Raw genomic sequence first — 15,279 nt, 5'->3', positions numbered from 1 at the left:
ACAACTTTTCGACTAAGCAGTGGCGATTTTACAAGGAAAATGTTGGTATTTTGACCATTTTTGTCGAAATCAGAAAAACATATATATGGGAGCTATATCTAAATCTGAACCGATTTCAACCAAATTTGGCACGCATAGCTACAATGCTAATTATATCCCTGTGCAAAATTTCAACTAAATCGGAGCAAAAAATTGGCCTCTGTGGTCATTTGGGTGTAAATCGGGCGAAAGCTATATATGGGAGCTATATCTAAATCTGAACCGATTTCAACCAAATTTGACACGCATAGCTACAATGCTAATTCTACTCCCTGTGCAAAATTTCAACTAAATCGGAGCAAACAATTGGCCTCTGTGGGCAAATGAGTGTAAATCGGGCGAAAGCTATATATGGGAGCTATATCTAAATCTGAACCGATTTGGCTGATATTTTGCAAGTTTTTCGAGACTCATAAAATATTCGGATGTACGGAATTTGAGGAAGATCGGTTGATATAAACGCCAATTATGACCAGATCGGTGAATATATATATATATATATATATATATATATATATATATATATATATATATATATATATATATATATATATATATATATATATATATATATATATATATATATATATATATATATATATATATATATATATATATATATATATATATATATATATATATATATATATATATATATATATATGGCAGCTATATCTAAATCTGAACCGATTTTATCCAAAATCAATAGGGATCGTCTTTGAGCCGAAACAGGACCCTATACCAAATTTTATGACAATCGGACTAAAACTGCGAGCTGTACTTTGCACACAAAAATACATCAACAGACAGACAGACAGACAGACGGACAGACAGACAGACGGACATCGCTAAATCGACTCAGAATTTAATTCTAAGACGATCGGTATACTAAACGATGGGTCTCAGACTTTTCCTTCTTGGCGTTACATACAAATGCACAAACTTATTATACCCTGTACCACAGTAGTGGTGAAGGGTATAAAAAATAGGAAAAAGTGGAAAAATCGTTTTTTTATGTTTTAATTTTCAAAAAGTCAAAATTTCTTTATTTCAAATTACGGAATGGTCGAAAGTTTATAACCGGATTTTTGATTATGCATACAATACCTACACCAATGCACAAATCGCTGTTTAGCTACTTTGGAAACAAGTAAACATGGCAATTGGAATAGCAAGAATATGTCAATTGGGAACTGTCACATACATGGTAAAATTCAATGTGACATCCAACAAGAAAACTTTACTTAAAAATATCTTCGCTTGCTATCATAATTACACTTAATGTGAACGAACATTCACTGCAAATATCAGCAAATAAATGAATAAAAGCATAAAACAGTTGGCTGTTATTGTGCTGTCATAATAACTTGTTCTGTCATATTATGTTGCATATGTTTAGGCGCCAATATATTTTTTGTCACAACATTCATCAAACTTACCGGTATTTTAGATGTTCTCAAGAATTCTAATAGAGCTTCCAATGAGCCCAAAGTTGAAGCTTGTACATAAACACCAGTAGAGGCCAATTTAATATGACTCAAAGCACTCTTCAGTTCACGTGCTACTTCCTCTCTGAAAGAAAAATTAAACGTTTTACAAAACCCAAAAAATAAGCAATCGGATTGGTTTTAAATTACTTGCAAATCTCAACTTCGTCCGGTTTATGAGCAATTAATAGATTTATACCAGCTATGGCCTTCTCCAAATCCTTAGCAGCTATCTTTACACCTTGAGCGGCAACGACTTCTTTGTGCTCCACATAGGCATTCTTTACACGTAACTCCTTCATGGGTTGTGGCATTAGCAGCGAACGTATTTGGGTAACAATGGGACCATCGGTACCAGCCAATATCATTGTTTGACCCTCACGCAATTTGCCATTGATTAAAATGGCATCGATTGTTGTGCCCAGACCTGGTATGGCCTTCACTTCTAAGACAGTGGCTTGCAATTCCTCCGAATACATAAGCCTTTTGGCAAGCATTTTCTGACAGAATTCTACAATCAAGAACAAGAGATTGCCCATACCTTCACCGGTAATGGCGCTTGTGGGTACAAGGGAAATATAGGTTTTTGGATCGGGATTTTCATAGAAGAGAGCTGCATTAAGACCTTGTTCGGCAAATTGTAGAATAACTTCCTTGGTGCGTTGATTGAATTCGACTTGTGTGTTGGCCTCTTGTTCTTTGAGCACATCACGAATATCGCGACGCGCCATCAGTTTCCAATCATAGAGACGATCAATTTTATTCAATGCTACAATGAATGGACATTTTTTCTTCTTTAGTAGATTGATGGATTCAATCGTTTGAGGTTCGAGACCATGCATAATGTCGACTACCAGGATGGCAATATCACAGAGCGATGAGCCACGATTACGTAGATTACTGAACGACTCGTGACCAGGTGTATCTATAATAAGCAGGCCGGGAAGTTTGAATTCAAAATCGCTAGAGTTACGAACTACTTTGGATTGTTCCTTAATAGCGTCCATGGGTACATTGGTAGCACCTATTTGTTGGGTTATACCACCAGCTTCGGCATCCTGGACATTTGTCCTTCGCAATTTATCCAAAATTTTTGTTTTACCAGTATCTACGTGGCCGAGAACACAAACTACTGCAGCACGTAAATTATCAACTGTGCGCTTTTTCTCGGCATCATCCTGCCTCTTGAGAATTCGTCGTTCGGCTCTAAGACGACGCTCTTCAGGATCGTTGACATTAACGGCTTCTTCTTTATCGTCCGATTCCGAATCGGATTCTGATCCAGAATCGTCATCATCTTGAGAGTTATCATCATCGTCGTCGTCTTCATCATCCGATTCTTCTTCTTGACCGTTATCATTTCCAGCTTTTTCGTCATTGGTATTTGTAGTGGCTTGGGAAGTTTCATCATTCGCTTCTTCTTCAGAATCTGTAGCATCCCATGACTCTTTTATGACTTCTTTCTTCTCTGCCTCTGCCTGAGCCGCAGCCTCTGCTGCAGCCTGTTCGGCTTTTAGTTCTTCCTCGGTTTTTACTTCACCTTGTTGACCGCCAGCTTGAGGACCCTTTTTCTTAGGACGTATGCGGGTACCTTCAAAAGGGGAGGAGGACAAAGGTGTTTACAAGAAAAGCGATATTTGTAGAGCAACATGTACTTACCGGGTCTAGTGGGTCTCTTCTCGTTGGGATCAGGAATTTCGATACCTTGAGCTTTAAGCGCTTCCAACATAGCTTGCGCCCTTGCTCTGTCCTCTTTTTGTTTTTTGGTTAGCAGTTTACCTTCTGCCTTAAGACGGGCTTTCTTTTCAAGCTCCTTTTGTTTCTTCTTTTCCTTTCTTTCAGCTTCCAGTCTTATGGCTTCCAATCGTTGCCTTTCACGTTCTTCTTCCTGCTTTATCCTTTCCTCCTCCAATTGTCGTTCACGTTCTTCCTCCTCCTTGATCTTCTTTAGACGCTCCTGCATGGCTGCTACCATGGCTGCTGATACTCCTTTTTTCTTTGTATCCTTCTTTGTTTCCTCTTCTTCGGCCTTTTTGTCCTTTTTACCCTTCTTTTTATTTTTGCCACTTGCTTTTCCTGTGTCTGCTTCGGCAGTCTCGGCAGCATCACCTTCAGTTTCTTTGGGGGCCTCCTCTTCCGTTTTCAGTGTTTGTTCCTCAGGCATAGGTGTGGGAACTTCTTCTGCAGGTTTTGGCTTTTGCTTGGGTTCTTGGGCTGCCTTTTGTTTAGCTAAGGCAGCTTCTCGCTTTTGACGTTCCTTCTTTTCTTTTTTCTTTTGAGCTGCTGTCTTTACCGTGCCTCCTTCTTCTTCTCCATCGGCGGCATCATCTCCATCTGCATCTTCTTGTGGGGGCATTTCCGACTCTTTCTTCTGCTGCTGCTGCTGCTTTTTATTCTTTTTCTTGCCTTTGCCAAAATCTTCCTCGATTAGATCTTCGGGAGATACCACACTGGCAGTAACATCTTTTGGTGGTCCATTGCCGGCATATTCTGCTTGTATATCGGCCAAAAGCTTATCCAAATCTTCGTCATCATCATCGTCTTTTCCTTTACGTTTGGCTTTCTTGGATTTTTTACCAGCATTCTTAGTGATCTTTGGCGTTTCTTCTTCTTCTTCAGCCTCTGGCTCACTTGGAGGATCCGCCGCTGGCGGTTCATCTTCATCGTCATCCATAAGCAATTCAAATGCCGATTTTTTTGGAGCTGAACCTTTTTTCTTATTTTTTTTGTTCTTTTTGCCTCCTTTCTCTTCAACATCCTCGTCGTCATCGTCACTATTTTCAGCAGGTTTGCCTGCCTTCACTTGCATCTTCTTGATGCCTTTGGAAACACTCTCAACTTCATCACTAACATCTTCATCGGAGTCATCGTTTTGCTTCTTCTTGGAATTTTGTTTTTTAGGAGGTTTATTCTTTTTATTTTTGGCATTTACCTTCTCCACTTCTTGAGGATTATCGGAGTCCATAGCGACATCATCAACTTTGGTGGTTTCACTACGAAAACAATATCAATTAGTATCTATACAAAATTGTGCACTGGGTTATGTATGCTTTGAAACCCACAAAAATCTCTGTGCTGCTGCATTATTGCATTGCCAAAAACAATTGCAACAATAACAACAACACTACACTCAATGTATACATGGCACAATGAGTAAAGCCAACGCAGCACTTTCCCCTCAAACCACCCAAAACATCTGATTGGATGATATGTCTGCGATTTTTGTGGATACCCAAAAATATGCAAATTCATTTCAATCCAGGCGAATACTTACATCTCATCACCAGATGAAGCTCCAGCGCCGGTTGGAACTATCTCTTTCTTGCCCTTTTTATTTTTAACCATTTTTCCTCGAGCAACTTCAACACGTTTATATGTGGTGACACTGAATTTGTCAATAAATACACAATTCCCTGTAGATCAGTCAACTCGGAGCGATCAAGTTTTATAAAATATACGAAGTTTTCCAGGAGATAATGAACACAAAATAACCGAATGTTTTAGATTCGATTTATTACACACGCACACCAACTTCAAAGCTCCAAAAGTCGTAGACTTTTTCCAGATTCGAAGAGATTTTCAGTAACCCTTTATTGGTTATGTAGAAATGTCAAGACAAACGTTTGACAAATGCGGAATTGTTTTGTTTTTGTTGGTGTTGTTTTGAATTTTGCAAATGTCATGTGGAGAACACATGTCACATACATGGTGCAACAAATTGAGGCGATTTATTACAATCAGCTGGCCACACAATTAACCATAATACACCGTTCACATTGGGCACGAAATCTCTTGATCTCTCATGAACCCTATGGTAATTTTAGTAAATGTGTGAATGAATGCGTGTGCATATACGGCTTTGCTCACAGAGTATTAAGAAAACAAGAGGACGAAAATTTCTCTTCTAAAGGGTGGTTAAATTGTAAGGGCCGATGTTTAATATGAACCACACCTAAACGCCAAGTTTTTTTCCGAATTTTATTTGACATTTCTTTATTTCAGACTTACTCAATTTGAACCATGGAGAGATACACAATCCAACAACGTGTTAAATGGTTCCAAGAAATGGCAACAGTGGATGATCAATTTTCGAAGAAAATCATCTTCAGTGATGAGGCACATTTTCACCTCAGTGGATTTGTCAATAAACAGAATTGCCGCATTTGGGCGAATGAGAATCCAAGAGTGATTGTCGAAAAACCAATGCACCCACAAAGAGTGACTGTTTGGTGCGGTTTATGGGCTGGCGGACTCATCGGGCCGTATTTTTTCCAAAATGAGGCCTGTCAGGCAGTTACTGTAAATGGTGTTCGCTATCGTGAGATGATAGCGAACTTTTTATTGCCCGAATTGGAAGATATGGATGTGGACGATATGTGGTTTCAGCAGGACGGTACCACTTGCCACACAGCTAACGAAACAATGGCTCTTTTGCGCAACAAATTCAATGGCCGTGTTATCTCACGTAATGGCGATGTCAATTGGCCGCCAAGATCATGTGATTTGACACCGTTGGACTTTTTTCTTTGGGGTTATTTGAAAGAAAAGGTGTACGTCGATAAGCCAGCAACAATTCAAGAGCTAAAGGATGAGATAATTCGGCACATTAACGGCATAGAACCTCCACTATGCCTCAGCGTCATCGAAAATTTGGACCATCGGATGGAGGTGTGCCACCGAGGTCGCGGCGCCCATTTGGCTGATATTTTGTTCCATACATAATTGAGTAATACCAATATATCATAATAAAATAAAGTTACAATAATTTCCTATAGTTTTCTAATAGTTTGTGTTTTATTCAAAATCAACATCGGCCCTTGAAATTTTAACCACCCTTTACAAAAACAACAAATGTCAACCGTATAGATGTCACACAATGCCTGCAGCTTTGGTATTACCGACGTTGCGGTCGAAGCGCTGTTTTGATAAATTGTTTATAAAGGCATCGGCAGTTATAATTTCAAATTGTCTGCCAAAAAAGTATTTTTGAGTACATTTGTATAAATATTTAAGTACCCAGCGGCGTAGTTCATGTGCTTGGAAGGCCTTTTTCCAGGCCTGTCTAGGCATTACAGAGGCCTGCTTAGGACATTACACCTTCCTTTCCATTTAACATAGGGTGAGATTGGAGGGCAAGGCCTTCTTTGTAGCTTACATAAAAGGGCGTTCACCAGCCCTCTAAACAGAAGGAGTTCTACAGGGGTGTATATAAGAATTCCTACATAATTACTGAAAATAAAACCACACCTTCGCTCCTTCTTATTACAGGCATGTTGCAGCGCTACGTCAAGAAGGTGTTTTGTAGTACAGGGCGGTCTTCCCTATACGTGCTCAAAAGAATGACTTTTTCATTACTAGACATAGTTATTGTTTTAATTCAGATTTATTGTTACAATAAGAAGTTTCGAGTTCAAAGATAGATAAATAAATAGATAATTAATATAAAATTAAAGAAAAAAATATACAAATTTTTAAGTCAGGACTTCTTTCGCCACATTTGTTGTTGAGATCTGGAAGAATTTAAATTCAAGAAATTATAGAAAAATAATGGCCCTTTTTGGGAAATTGAAGGCAATCCAATTATGTTAGATGCTTGTCTACTTATATTTGTAAGTGGGATTTTATAAAACGAGCGATTGACTTAGAAAGGCATTGAAAATGCATTGTAATTATAATTAAATAGCTCCTTCTGCATAACTTTAACACCCATGCTGTAAGTTTAACTTTTCACAATTTCACAAATTTAAAAACACAAAACAAGGAAGGCGTCTGTACTTCACAAAATCAAAACTGAACGAACGAATGGCGTGAATTGGCGTCCGCAAAATTATTATGCACTTTTATTATCGTTTATTAACATATGCAAAGACAATTAATGAAAATATTTTCTGACATAAATATTTTCTGTCATAATATGAAATAACCGCTTGACTTCCAAAGGCATTACAAATGCATTCTAATTATAAATGAATAGGGATGTAAACAATTTTAAAGCTCTCTTTTAAACGAGAGCACAAGACAACTCTCTTGCTACATCATTTCAACACCCATGCTATACAACTTCTAAAGGGTGATTTGTTAAGAGCTTGATAACTTTTTTTTTTAAAAAAACGCATAAAATTTGCAAAATCTCATCGGTTCTTTATTTGAAACGTTAGATTGGTCCATGACATTTACTTTTTGAAGATAATTTCATTTAAATGTTGACCGCGGCTGCGTCTTAGGTGGTCCATTCGGAAAGTCCAATTTTGGGCAACTTTTTCGAGCATTTCGGCCGGAATAGCCCGAATTTCTTCGGAAATGTTGTCTTCCAAAGCTGGAATAGTTGCTGGCTTATTTCTGTAGACTTTAGACTTGACGTAGCCCCACAAAAAATAGTCTAAAGGCGTCAAATCGCATGATCTTGGTGGCCAACTTACCGGTCCATTTCTTGAGATGAATTGTTCTCCGAAGTTTTCCCTCAAAATGGCCATAGAATCGCGAGCTGTGTGGCATGTAGCGCCATCTTGTTGAAACCACATGTCAACCAAGTTCAGTTCTTCCATTTTTGGCAACAAAAAGTTTGTTAGCATCGAACGATAGCGATCGCCATTCACCGTAACGTTGCGTCCAACAGCATCTTTGGAAAAATACGGTCCAATGATTCCACCAGCGTACAAACCACACCAAACAGTGCATTTTTCGGGATGCATGGGCAGTTCTTGAACGGCTTCTGGTTGCTCTTCACTCCAAATGCGGCAATTTTGCTTATTTACGTAGCCATTCAACCAGAAATGAGCCTCATCGCTGAACAAAATTTGTCGATAAAAAGCGGATTTTCTGCCAACTTTTCTAGGGCCCATTCACTGAAAATTCGACGTTGTGGCTCGTTAGTAAGTCTATTCATGATGAAATGTCAAAGCATACTGAGCATCTTTCTCTTTGACACCATGTCTGAAATCCCACATGATCTGTCAAATACTAATGCATGAAAATCTTAACCTCAAAAGAATCACCCTTTATAAAGAAGGCAAAGAGAATGTCCGGGTGTATAAAATGAAAATGTAAATGAAACGCAATGCTTAATTACAGGTCTGATTTTAGAATGCCTACGATGAATGTAAAATCAGTACACATGCATGTCTTATAAACACAACTCCTTCCAATTTAAGGCATTTAACATGCCTGAATTTGTAAGGTCCTTCTCGATTCCGCCGCTGGGTAAGTACCATACATTTATTTAAAGACACAACTTAATTTTAAATCTCAGTTTATTTTATTGCAACTCGGTAGCTCCAGCTTATATTGTCCGTATCTTCTACCGAGTTGCAAAAAAAAACTGCGGCATTTAATAATTACAATTATATATGAAAACAAAAATATTCGTGTTAGGTTAGGTAGTGGCAGCCCGATGTATCAGGCTCACTTAGACTATTCAGTCCAGTATGATGACACAGTGGTGAACTTCTCTCAGCATTACTGAGGTGGGAAACTGGGTTAGAACCCACGACCCTGTGTATGCAAGGTCGGAATGCTAACCATTGCACGACGGTAGCTCCCTACTATTCTATATCGAGGAATACGAATTATTTGTGGCAAAATAAGTTTTCTTTAAAATATATAATGACTTATATTTTTTATTTATTTATTTAACTCATTTTATTTTTTATTGTTATATTGTTTTTGTTTCTTTTACATTGCTTCTGTTATTTCTACCCTTTATCATACATTTACTTTTATTCAATATCTTTTATGAAAAAAAAATAATAATAAAATTAAATTAATCCTAATTGTATTTGTCAAGTCTTTTTTTTTCAAAATCAAGTTTTTTGTGGTCAATGTCAAGCTTTTTGACAAATTTGGGCTGGCAAGCTTAATTCAGTCCCAGTTTCGATCCGACACCAAAAAATTGTTTAGTGCCCATGTTCGCAAATCCGCTTCCAGGTGAATGTGAATCAATTCCACGATTTTGGTGTCCTACAATTCACTTCCACCGGAAGTTTCGTGAAATCAATTCACTTGCAAAAGTCTTGGTGAAAGTTGAATTATGTCCAAGATGGATGTATTTCCGTCTAAAAAAATAATCGCGTAAAACTGTAAAATGTTTTATATTTAATTCACGAATTTTATTAAAAATATGTCATTTTTTATTAAAAAAAATAGTAAACTAAATTAAGTCTATTCATTCCACTTATTTTGATTTTCGCCTTAAGGTGAGTATTAAGTTCGAGTTTAGCCGCTAAAAACGCTAAAGTGAAAACCAAATCAGTAAGAAAAATGCATGAAATTATACATATTTGTTGCACATTTTATTATAACTTGATGGGGAAAAGCCCAAAGCAAATTTTCACAAAGTTTGTATTCCTTAAAATGGATTATTAAAGAAAAGTAATCGTGAAAAAATGACGTTTTTAGCGGCTAAACTCGAACTTAATACTCACCTTTAGTGATTTTTTGGGTGATTTGTGCAACCAGCTGGTTACAGAAAAGTTCAAGAAAGAACGTCGAATTGAGAACACCAAATTTTCACGTTCGTGGATTTGACGTGAATAGTGGAAGTGAAATTGAAGTGGATATCCGAACATGGGTGTAGACTTGGTTTGACCCCTCTCAGTAATGCTGATGACATTTCTGAGTGTCTCAACGCTTCTCTAAGTGGTTTCATCCCAATGAGAAATGCAATTTTGACTCGACTATAAAGAGGTGGTCCCTTGTTATTGCCCTAAACATGAAATCGGGCAGAACTCAGTGATAAGAGAAAAATTCACCAATGAGGTGGTGAATAGTCTAACATAGGTGAGCCTGAAATAGCGGGATGCCATTATACCTAACCTAACTTAGCCTATTTTCTTATGTGAATATTTTTATAGCGAATACAAAATATAGTATAAAGGACATGTTTGAAACCGAAACTTTTTACTAGCGTTGGTAAAAATTTGACGTAAATCGATGTGAATATAATTTAACTAGCCCAATGGGCTAGTAAAAAAAATGGACATTTGTTGAAAATTCTTGACATTTACGACATAACACGGCTTGGCATATTTTGATTATTTCAATTTTTCAATTTATTTCAAACATCAATACATAGGAAGCCTAATAAGGCCTATAATACATGTATTGTAAGATTAACTACTACGACTAAGTTGTAGTATAACTAATTTAATGGTAAATTTCTTATCAATGATAAATACATTACAATTAAAACTTGGTCCCCCAACCACAAAGTATTGCAAAATTAAATCAAAACAAATAAAAATCAGTTTTAGTTGTTAAAGAAATGAGTACAGCAAACTAGCAATTATTTCACACCATAGTAAAAAGTTTCGATTTGGAACAGGACCATAGTCTCAAATATTACTAAAAATTTTCAAATAATTTTTTTATTTCAAAACTACATAAGTAAAAACCAAACAGTAAAGTTCATTTATTTTCTTTTAGAAAACTTCCCTTTTCCCTTCTTTTGTGATTTGCTAGTGTAATTCTTTGAACCCGATCTACGTTTTTCTTCCCACATTAGTTGTTTTTGAGAAGATTTATCCTTATTGAAGACTGCATTTGAAGTGCCTTGACCTTTAACTTTGCCCGTTTCTTCCAGTAATTCGGCAAAGTCATCGGCAGCAGCAAACAAGGAATTCATATCTACAATAATGTAAAATAATGGCATAAATGTATTGTAATTTGGATATAGATTAGATAAAGAAACTTACCAGTACTATGTTTAAGTTTTTTAGCAAAACCACGTTCATCCAAGTCCACAGCTGCTTTCTTTGATTTTTTGGATTTAGGTGGAAGCATATCATCGTCATCATCAACATCACTTTCGATACTATCGTCATCGTCATCTTCATCATCATCATTATCTTCGTCGAAATCAATGGATTCTTCTTCATCATTAGAAACAGCATCACTTCCCTCTACATCCTCATTTTCGATACTTTCTTCATCTTCATCTTCGTCAAAATCAACAGAACCTTCTTCGTCATCGGACATGTCACTTCCTTCGAAATCCACATTTTCCTCATCGATTTCATCGTTGTCACCCCAATCACCATCCACATCGTCGTCCTCATCATCTTCGGCTACTTTCTTATTTTTGGACTTTTTAGTTTTATCACCTCCACCTATTGCTGATTCTCCGCCAAGTTCTTTGAGAAAATCTAATTCCTCATCGTCACTCTGCTCCGATTTCATTTCACCTTTAGATTTTTTTGATTTTTTGCCGAAAAATCCATCTAAATATTCTTCGAATTCATCATCATCAACATCGGCATGACGAACTTTTTCTTCGTCTTCATCATCATCATCCTCCTCCCCAGATTTTTTCGTTTTCTTATAGATCTCCGCCTGTTTACGCTTCTGTTCCAGATAATTAAATATAAACATTTCCTCTTCACTACAATTGGTTTTGGTTAGTGATTTCACTGGCATTCCTCGAGTACCATATGAGGTATATGTTTTGTGTTGATGTGTAGTAACGGCATTTTTCTCGATTTTCTTGGGATTTTTAAATGAAAATCTTTCCAAGAAATGTGCTAAACCGAAATCTCTCAAAGGATCGCCATAATAATCGATACGTTTATCTAACACACAAAAATAAATAAAATGTGAAAAACTATATATAAATTTGGGTTATATCTTACTATTTAAAATATTTTCCGCAAATACTTCCACCGTGGGATGGAAATGAGCACGCAATAGTAATAATTCATTCTTCAAAGCAAATTCGGCTCCAGCAAAATCTGGTACTCTGTGATATGGATCATATTTAGTAGCTGATATCTCACGAGTTCTAGTCTCACTGGTAGAAGTAACTTTAGAATGATGCCAAGAAGGTGTGGTCTTCTTGTCTTCATTAATCTCCTGATCTTTAGTAGTTTCCTCATCTTCAGGCGCATCTTCATATTTTTCCTCACCGTCGCTGTCAAATTTTTTTAGCTCTTCATCTGTTGGTAAAATTTTTGCACCGCCTGCGATAGTGCTTTGAGAATTTTCCAAACACAGTTCTTTACGACTTTGCAACAATTTTTGTATGACTATTAAACAACCAGCAGCCATATTCGAAGGGACATATAAGGCCAATTGCAAAAGTCTCTTAATAAAGGCCTGTGCTCGAGATATATGCGAATCAATAAATACAGCACGATGGACAATATGAAGCAACTGGGCAGCCGCTTTACTTCCAATATTTGTGAGGTTCATATCCAATAATTTTTTATAGAGGGCATTATAAAAGCGATCTCCTTTCTCGGTTTTCACAGTTACCAATTGCAAAAGTAAACCCAAAGTTTGTATGGACACTTGTATATCGGCCAAATGAACTAGACGATAAATGGTGTCCTGCATATCCTTACTTAGCAATTCATTGCTACCCTCTGGTGGTTTTGCCTCTACGATGGCCTTTTGTAAACACCTTAATATTGCTTGCATAGTGCGGCTGTTGACAGAACCCTTTTGTACCAGGACTTTGAACAATGCAAAGCATATGTTTACGAGTTTAGTACAAACTTCTGGCCTGCCAGCTGGAGCTATACTAGCTAGGAAACAAAGGGCAAAATGTTGAGCTCTTTCGGAGACATTGTTACGAAAGAGAAGTTTCTCGGCTTCAGTTACAATCACTCCGCACATATTAGGGTGCTTGTGGGCTACATCTGTCAAATGATGTAAAGCTTTCGAAGCTATTTTAGGCAAAGGATCACCGAGTTTATTGATGAGCATGGTCAAAAGCATCTGTTCCTTTTCGGGAGCAAAGGAAAGTAATTGTGAAGCAGCAACTATGGAAGCAGTTTTATTATTTTCTTGGCCAGTTTGTATACCTTGTTGCAGGTTCTTGAGAAATTCTGAAAAAAAAAACAAAAGCTTGGAATAACTTTCCTTGCCCTTTAATCTTTACGCTTCATTCATTACCAAAATAAAGATCCTTAAGCTCATTTTCAAAATGCCAGTATGCAAAAATTTTCCTCTGCTGCTCTTTAGTCAGTAAAGTATCCTTACGTAGAGCCTTCCAATCAGCACCACGCATTTGTATCGAATAGAGTTTACGATGAGCGGGCAACAAGACTTCTTTCCATAAATCAGTTATAGTTGCTATAACATCAACACATGACTTGTTGGAGACTTTTGTAAAAGCTATAAGTGTTGACAGTGATTCCAGATTTCCCAAAGGATTACTAGTAACCAATAGAGCTCCAGCATTTGCCCGATCCTTGGCAGTACCTTTGTGTAATGCTGTTTGCAACCAGCGAGCATCAGAGGGATTTTCTACACCAAAAACAACCAAATTTAAAGATCGAAATAATGTTCGTATAATTTTGTTACTCACTCTTATTGAACGATGATTTTTCTTGATCATATGAACTACGACAAAGATTATACAGTTCCATTTGTTCACTATCTTTCATATCTAAAATTTCATCACTACAGGGATATTGGGGATACTAAAAATTTCCATCAAATTAGTTTCTGTTTTGCTCCTCTTTTTCATTATTTGAGTACTTACCATTTCGAACCATTTCTTAGGCACATCCGATTCACCATCATTTTCAGCTTTTTGGTGTTGGACCCCATTCTCAAATGCTCCCCTCTTTTCTTTTTTGACTTTGGCGACTTTAACATTGGAGCTCTCTTCAATTGTAGTAACTTTATTTTTCTTCTTTTTATTTAGTTTTTCATCGGCTACTATATCTCCTTCATCATCGAAAATAATTTTCTTATTCTGCTGCATTGTATCTGTAGTTTTAATAAAAGAAAATCTCTGTTTCACAATTCCCAAATATATCAAAACAAAAACACCGAAAAAAAAAACACGTGCGAAATTTACTCGTTCAAATACAATCAATTATTGAACGTCAGGCGATTTTACCATATGGCGATCAACGGTTTTCTTATGGACCGTTCAGATGTTCGTGATTTACTGTACAAATTATTATCGGGTATGTTCTGGATTTCCTTTCAAATAGATTTCACCCTCCACTTCAAGGCATATTAAAGAGGTAAAGTCATGCAATCAGGTGACTAATATCGACATTCATCTTGTCAAAGGAATGTCTGTGTTTGTAAAGAATCTTACAGTGTGTCCTATCGATACGACAATTCGTTGATGACTAAATAATCGGTAAATGCGTTATCGATCCCATAAACAGGCAGCAGCCAACGACACGACCACTGTCGTCCGGATAAACTTATAGTCTGAAAGGCGCATAAAACACATATATTATCAATAACAAAAGTTTCAATGCGTTTTCTCAAAATCTTGCAACACTGTCGTTTCGAAAATCAGCTGCTTTTATGCGCTTTACAGACTATCAGTTATTCCGGACGGAATGTCGGTGTTTGTAATGCGCTTTACAGATTATCAGTTATTCCGGACGACAGTGCTCGTGTCGAACATATCCCATATATTGTGCACATTGGGGCTGTTTTCTTTTAGCACTGGATACCCTAAGCCGCGAAGGACTAAAAGAAAACAGAGTACTCGTTTATCCAGGACATCTCCATAAATATGCAACACTGTCATCAGCTGTTTAAAAATAATCACAGAAAAGAAGTGAAATCTTACATTTTTAATGTATGAAATGCTGAAATAGTAATAAATATTTACTGCTGCGATTATTTACGACACTGTATCACTTTGGATTTCATGTTTTTCGATAAATTAGTCACAATAAATTGCTACTGTAAATCGAAGAAGCACCACTTTATCAAAATACAACCTGGCAACACCGGCGCGACTTGCAACGATGAGATGTTCTGGATAGAATACCAGTGCAACGAT

The 15,279-nt window shown here is 37.0% G+C and overlaps 2 protein-coding genes across 2 annotated transcripts in view; both read right to left on the bottom strand.

The window, feature by feature from the left end:
• The window catches only part of eIF5B (eukaryotic translation initiation factor 5B), a 133,615-nt gene extending 128,463 nt beyond the window's left edge, over nucleotides 1–5,152 (bottom strand). Inside the window, exons 1-4 of the mRNA XM_075307964.1 lie at nucleotides 4,801–5,152; nucleotides 3,186–4,519; nucleotides 1,677–3,117; nucleotides 1,479–1,611 (exon numbers count right to left, since the gene is read on the bottom strand). Coding sequence (XP_075164079.1) covers nucleotides 1,479–1,611; nucleotides 1,677–3,117; nucleotides 3,186–4,519; nucleotides 4,801–4,871 — 2,979 coding nt within the window. The 5' untranslated portion in view covers nucleotides 4,872–5,152. The remainder of the gene's footprint in view (nucleotides 1–1,478; nucleotides 1,612–1,676; nucleotides 3,118–3,185; nucleotides 4,520–4,800) is intronic.
• A 5,708-nt stretch (nucleotides 5,153–10,860) lies between these two features.
• On the bottom strand, nucleotides 10,861–14,302 carry Noc1 (Nucleolar complex protein 1). Its single transcript, XM_075304528.1, has 6 exons — nucleotides 14,005–14,302; nucleotides 13,828–13,942; nucleotides 13,413–13,766; nucleotides 12,149–13,345; nucleotides 11,216–12,088; nucleotides 10,861–11,147 (listed from the first exon to the last, which is right to left on the bottom strand). Exons 1-6 carry the CDS (start codon nucleotides 14,227–14,229, stop codon nucleotides 10,933–10,935), a joined length of 2,979 nt encoding a protein of 992 aa, XP_075160643.1. The 5' UTR covers nucleotides 14,230–14,302; the 3' UTR covers nucleotides 10,861–10,932.
• Nucleotides 14,303–15,279: the final 977 nt, after the last annotated feature.

The sequence above is a fragment of the Haematobia irritans genome, chromosome 4 (assembly GCF_050003625.1).
Source record: "Haematobia irritans isolate KBUSLIRL chromosome 4, ASM5000362v1, whole genome shotgun sequence".
NCBI lineage: Eukaryota > Metazoa > Arthropoda > Insecta > Diptera > Muscidae > Haematobia > Haematobia irritans.
This window is presented reverse-complemented; position numbering and strand designations above follow the sequence as displayed.

Excerpts from the sequence above, each read along its gene's own strand:
- Noc1 (XM_075304528.1), bottom strand. The coding sequence starts at position 14,229 with ATGCAGCAGAATAAGAAAATTATTTTCGATGATGAAGGAGATATAGTA. Across the intron at positions 13,346-13,412 it reads GCTTAAGGATCTTTATTTTG|AATTTCTCAAGAACCTGCAA; the intron begins GTAATGAATGAA and ends TTTTTTTTTCAG. Across the intron at positions 12,089-12,148 it reads TGCGGAAAATATTTTAAATA|ATAAACGTATCGATTATTAT; the intron begins GTAAGATATAAC and ends TTTGTGTGTTAG.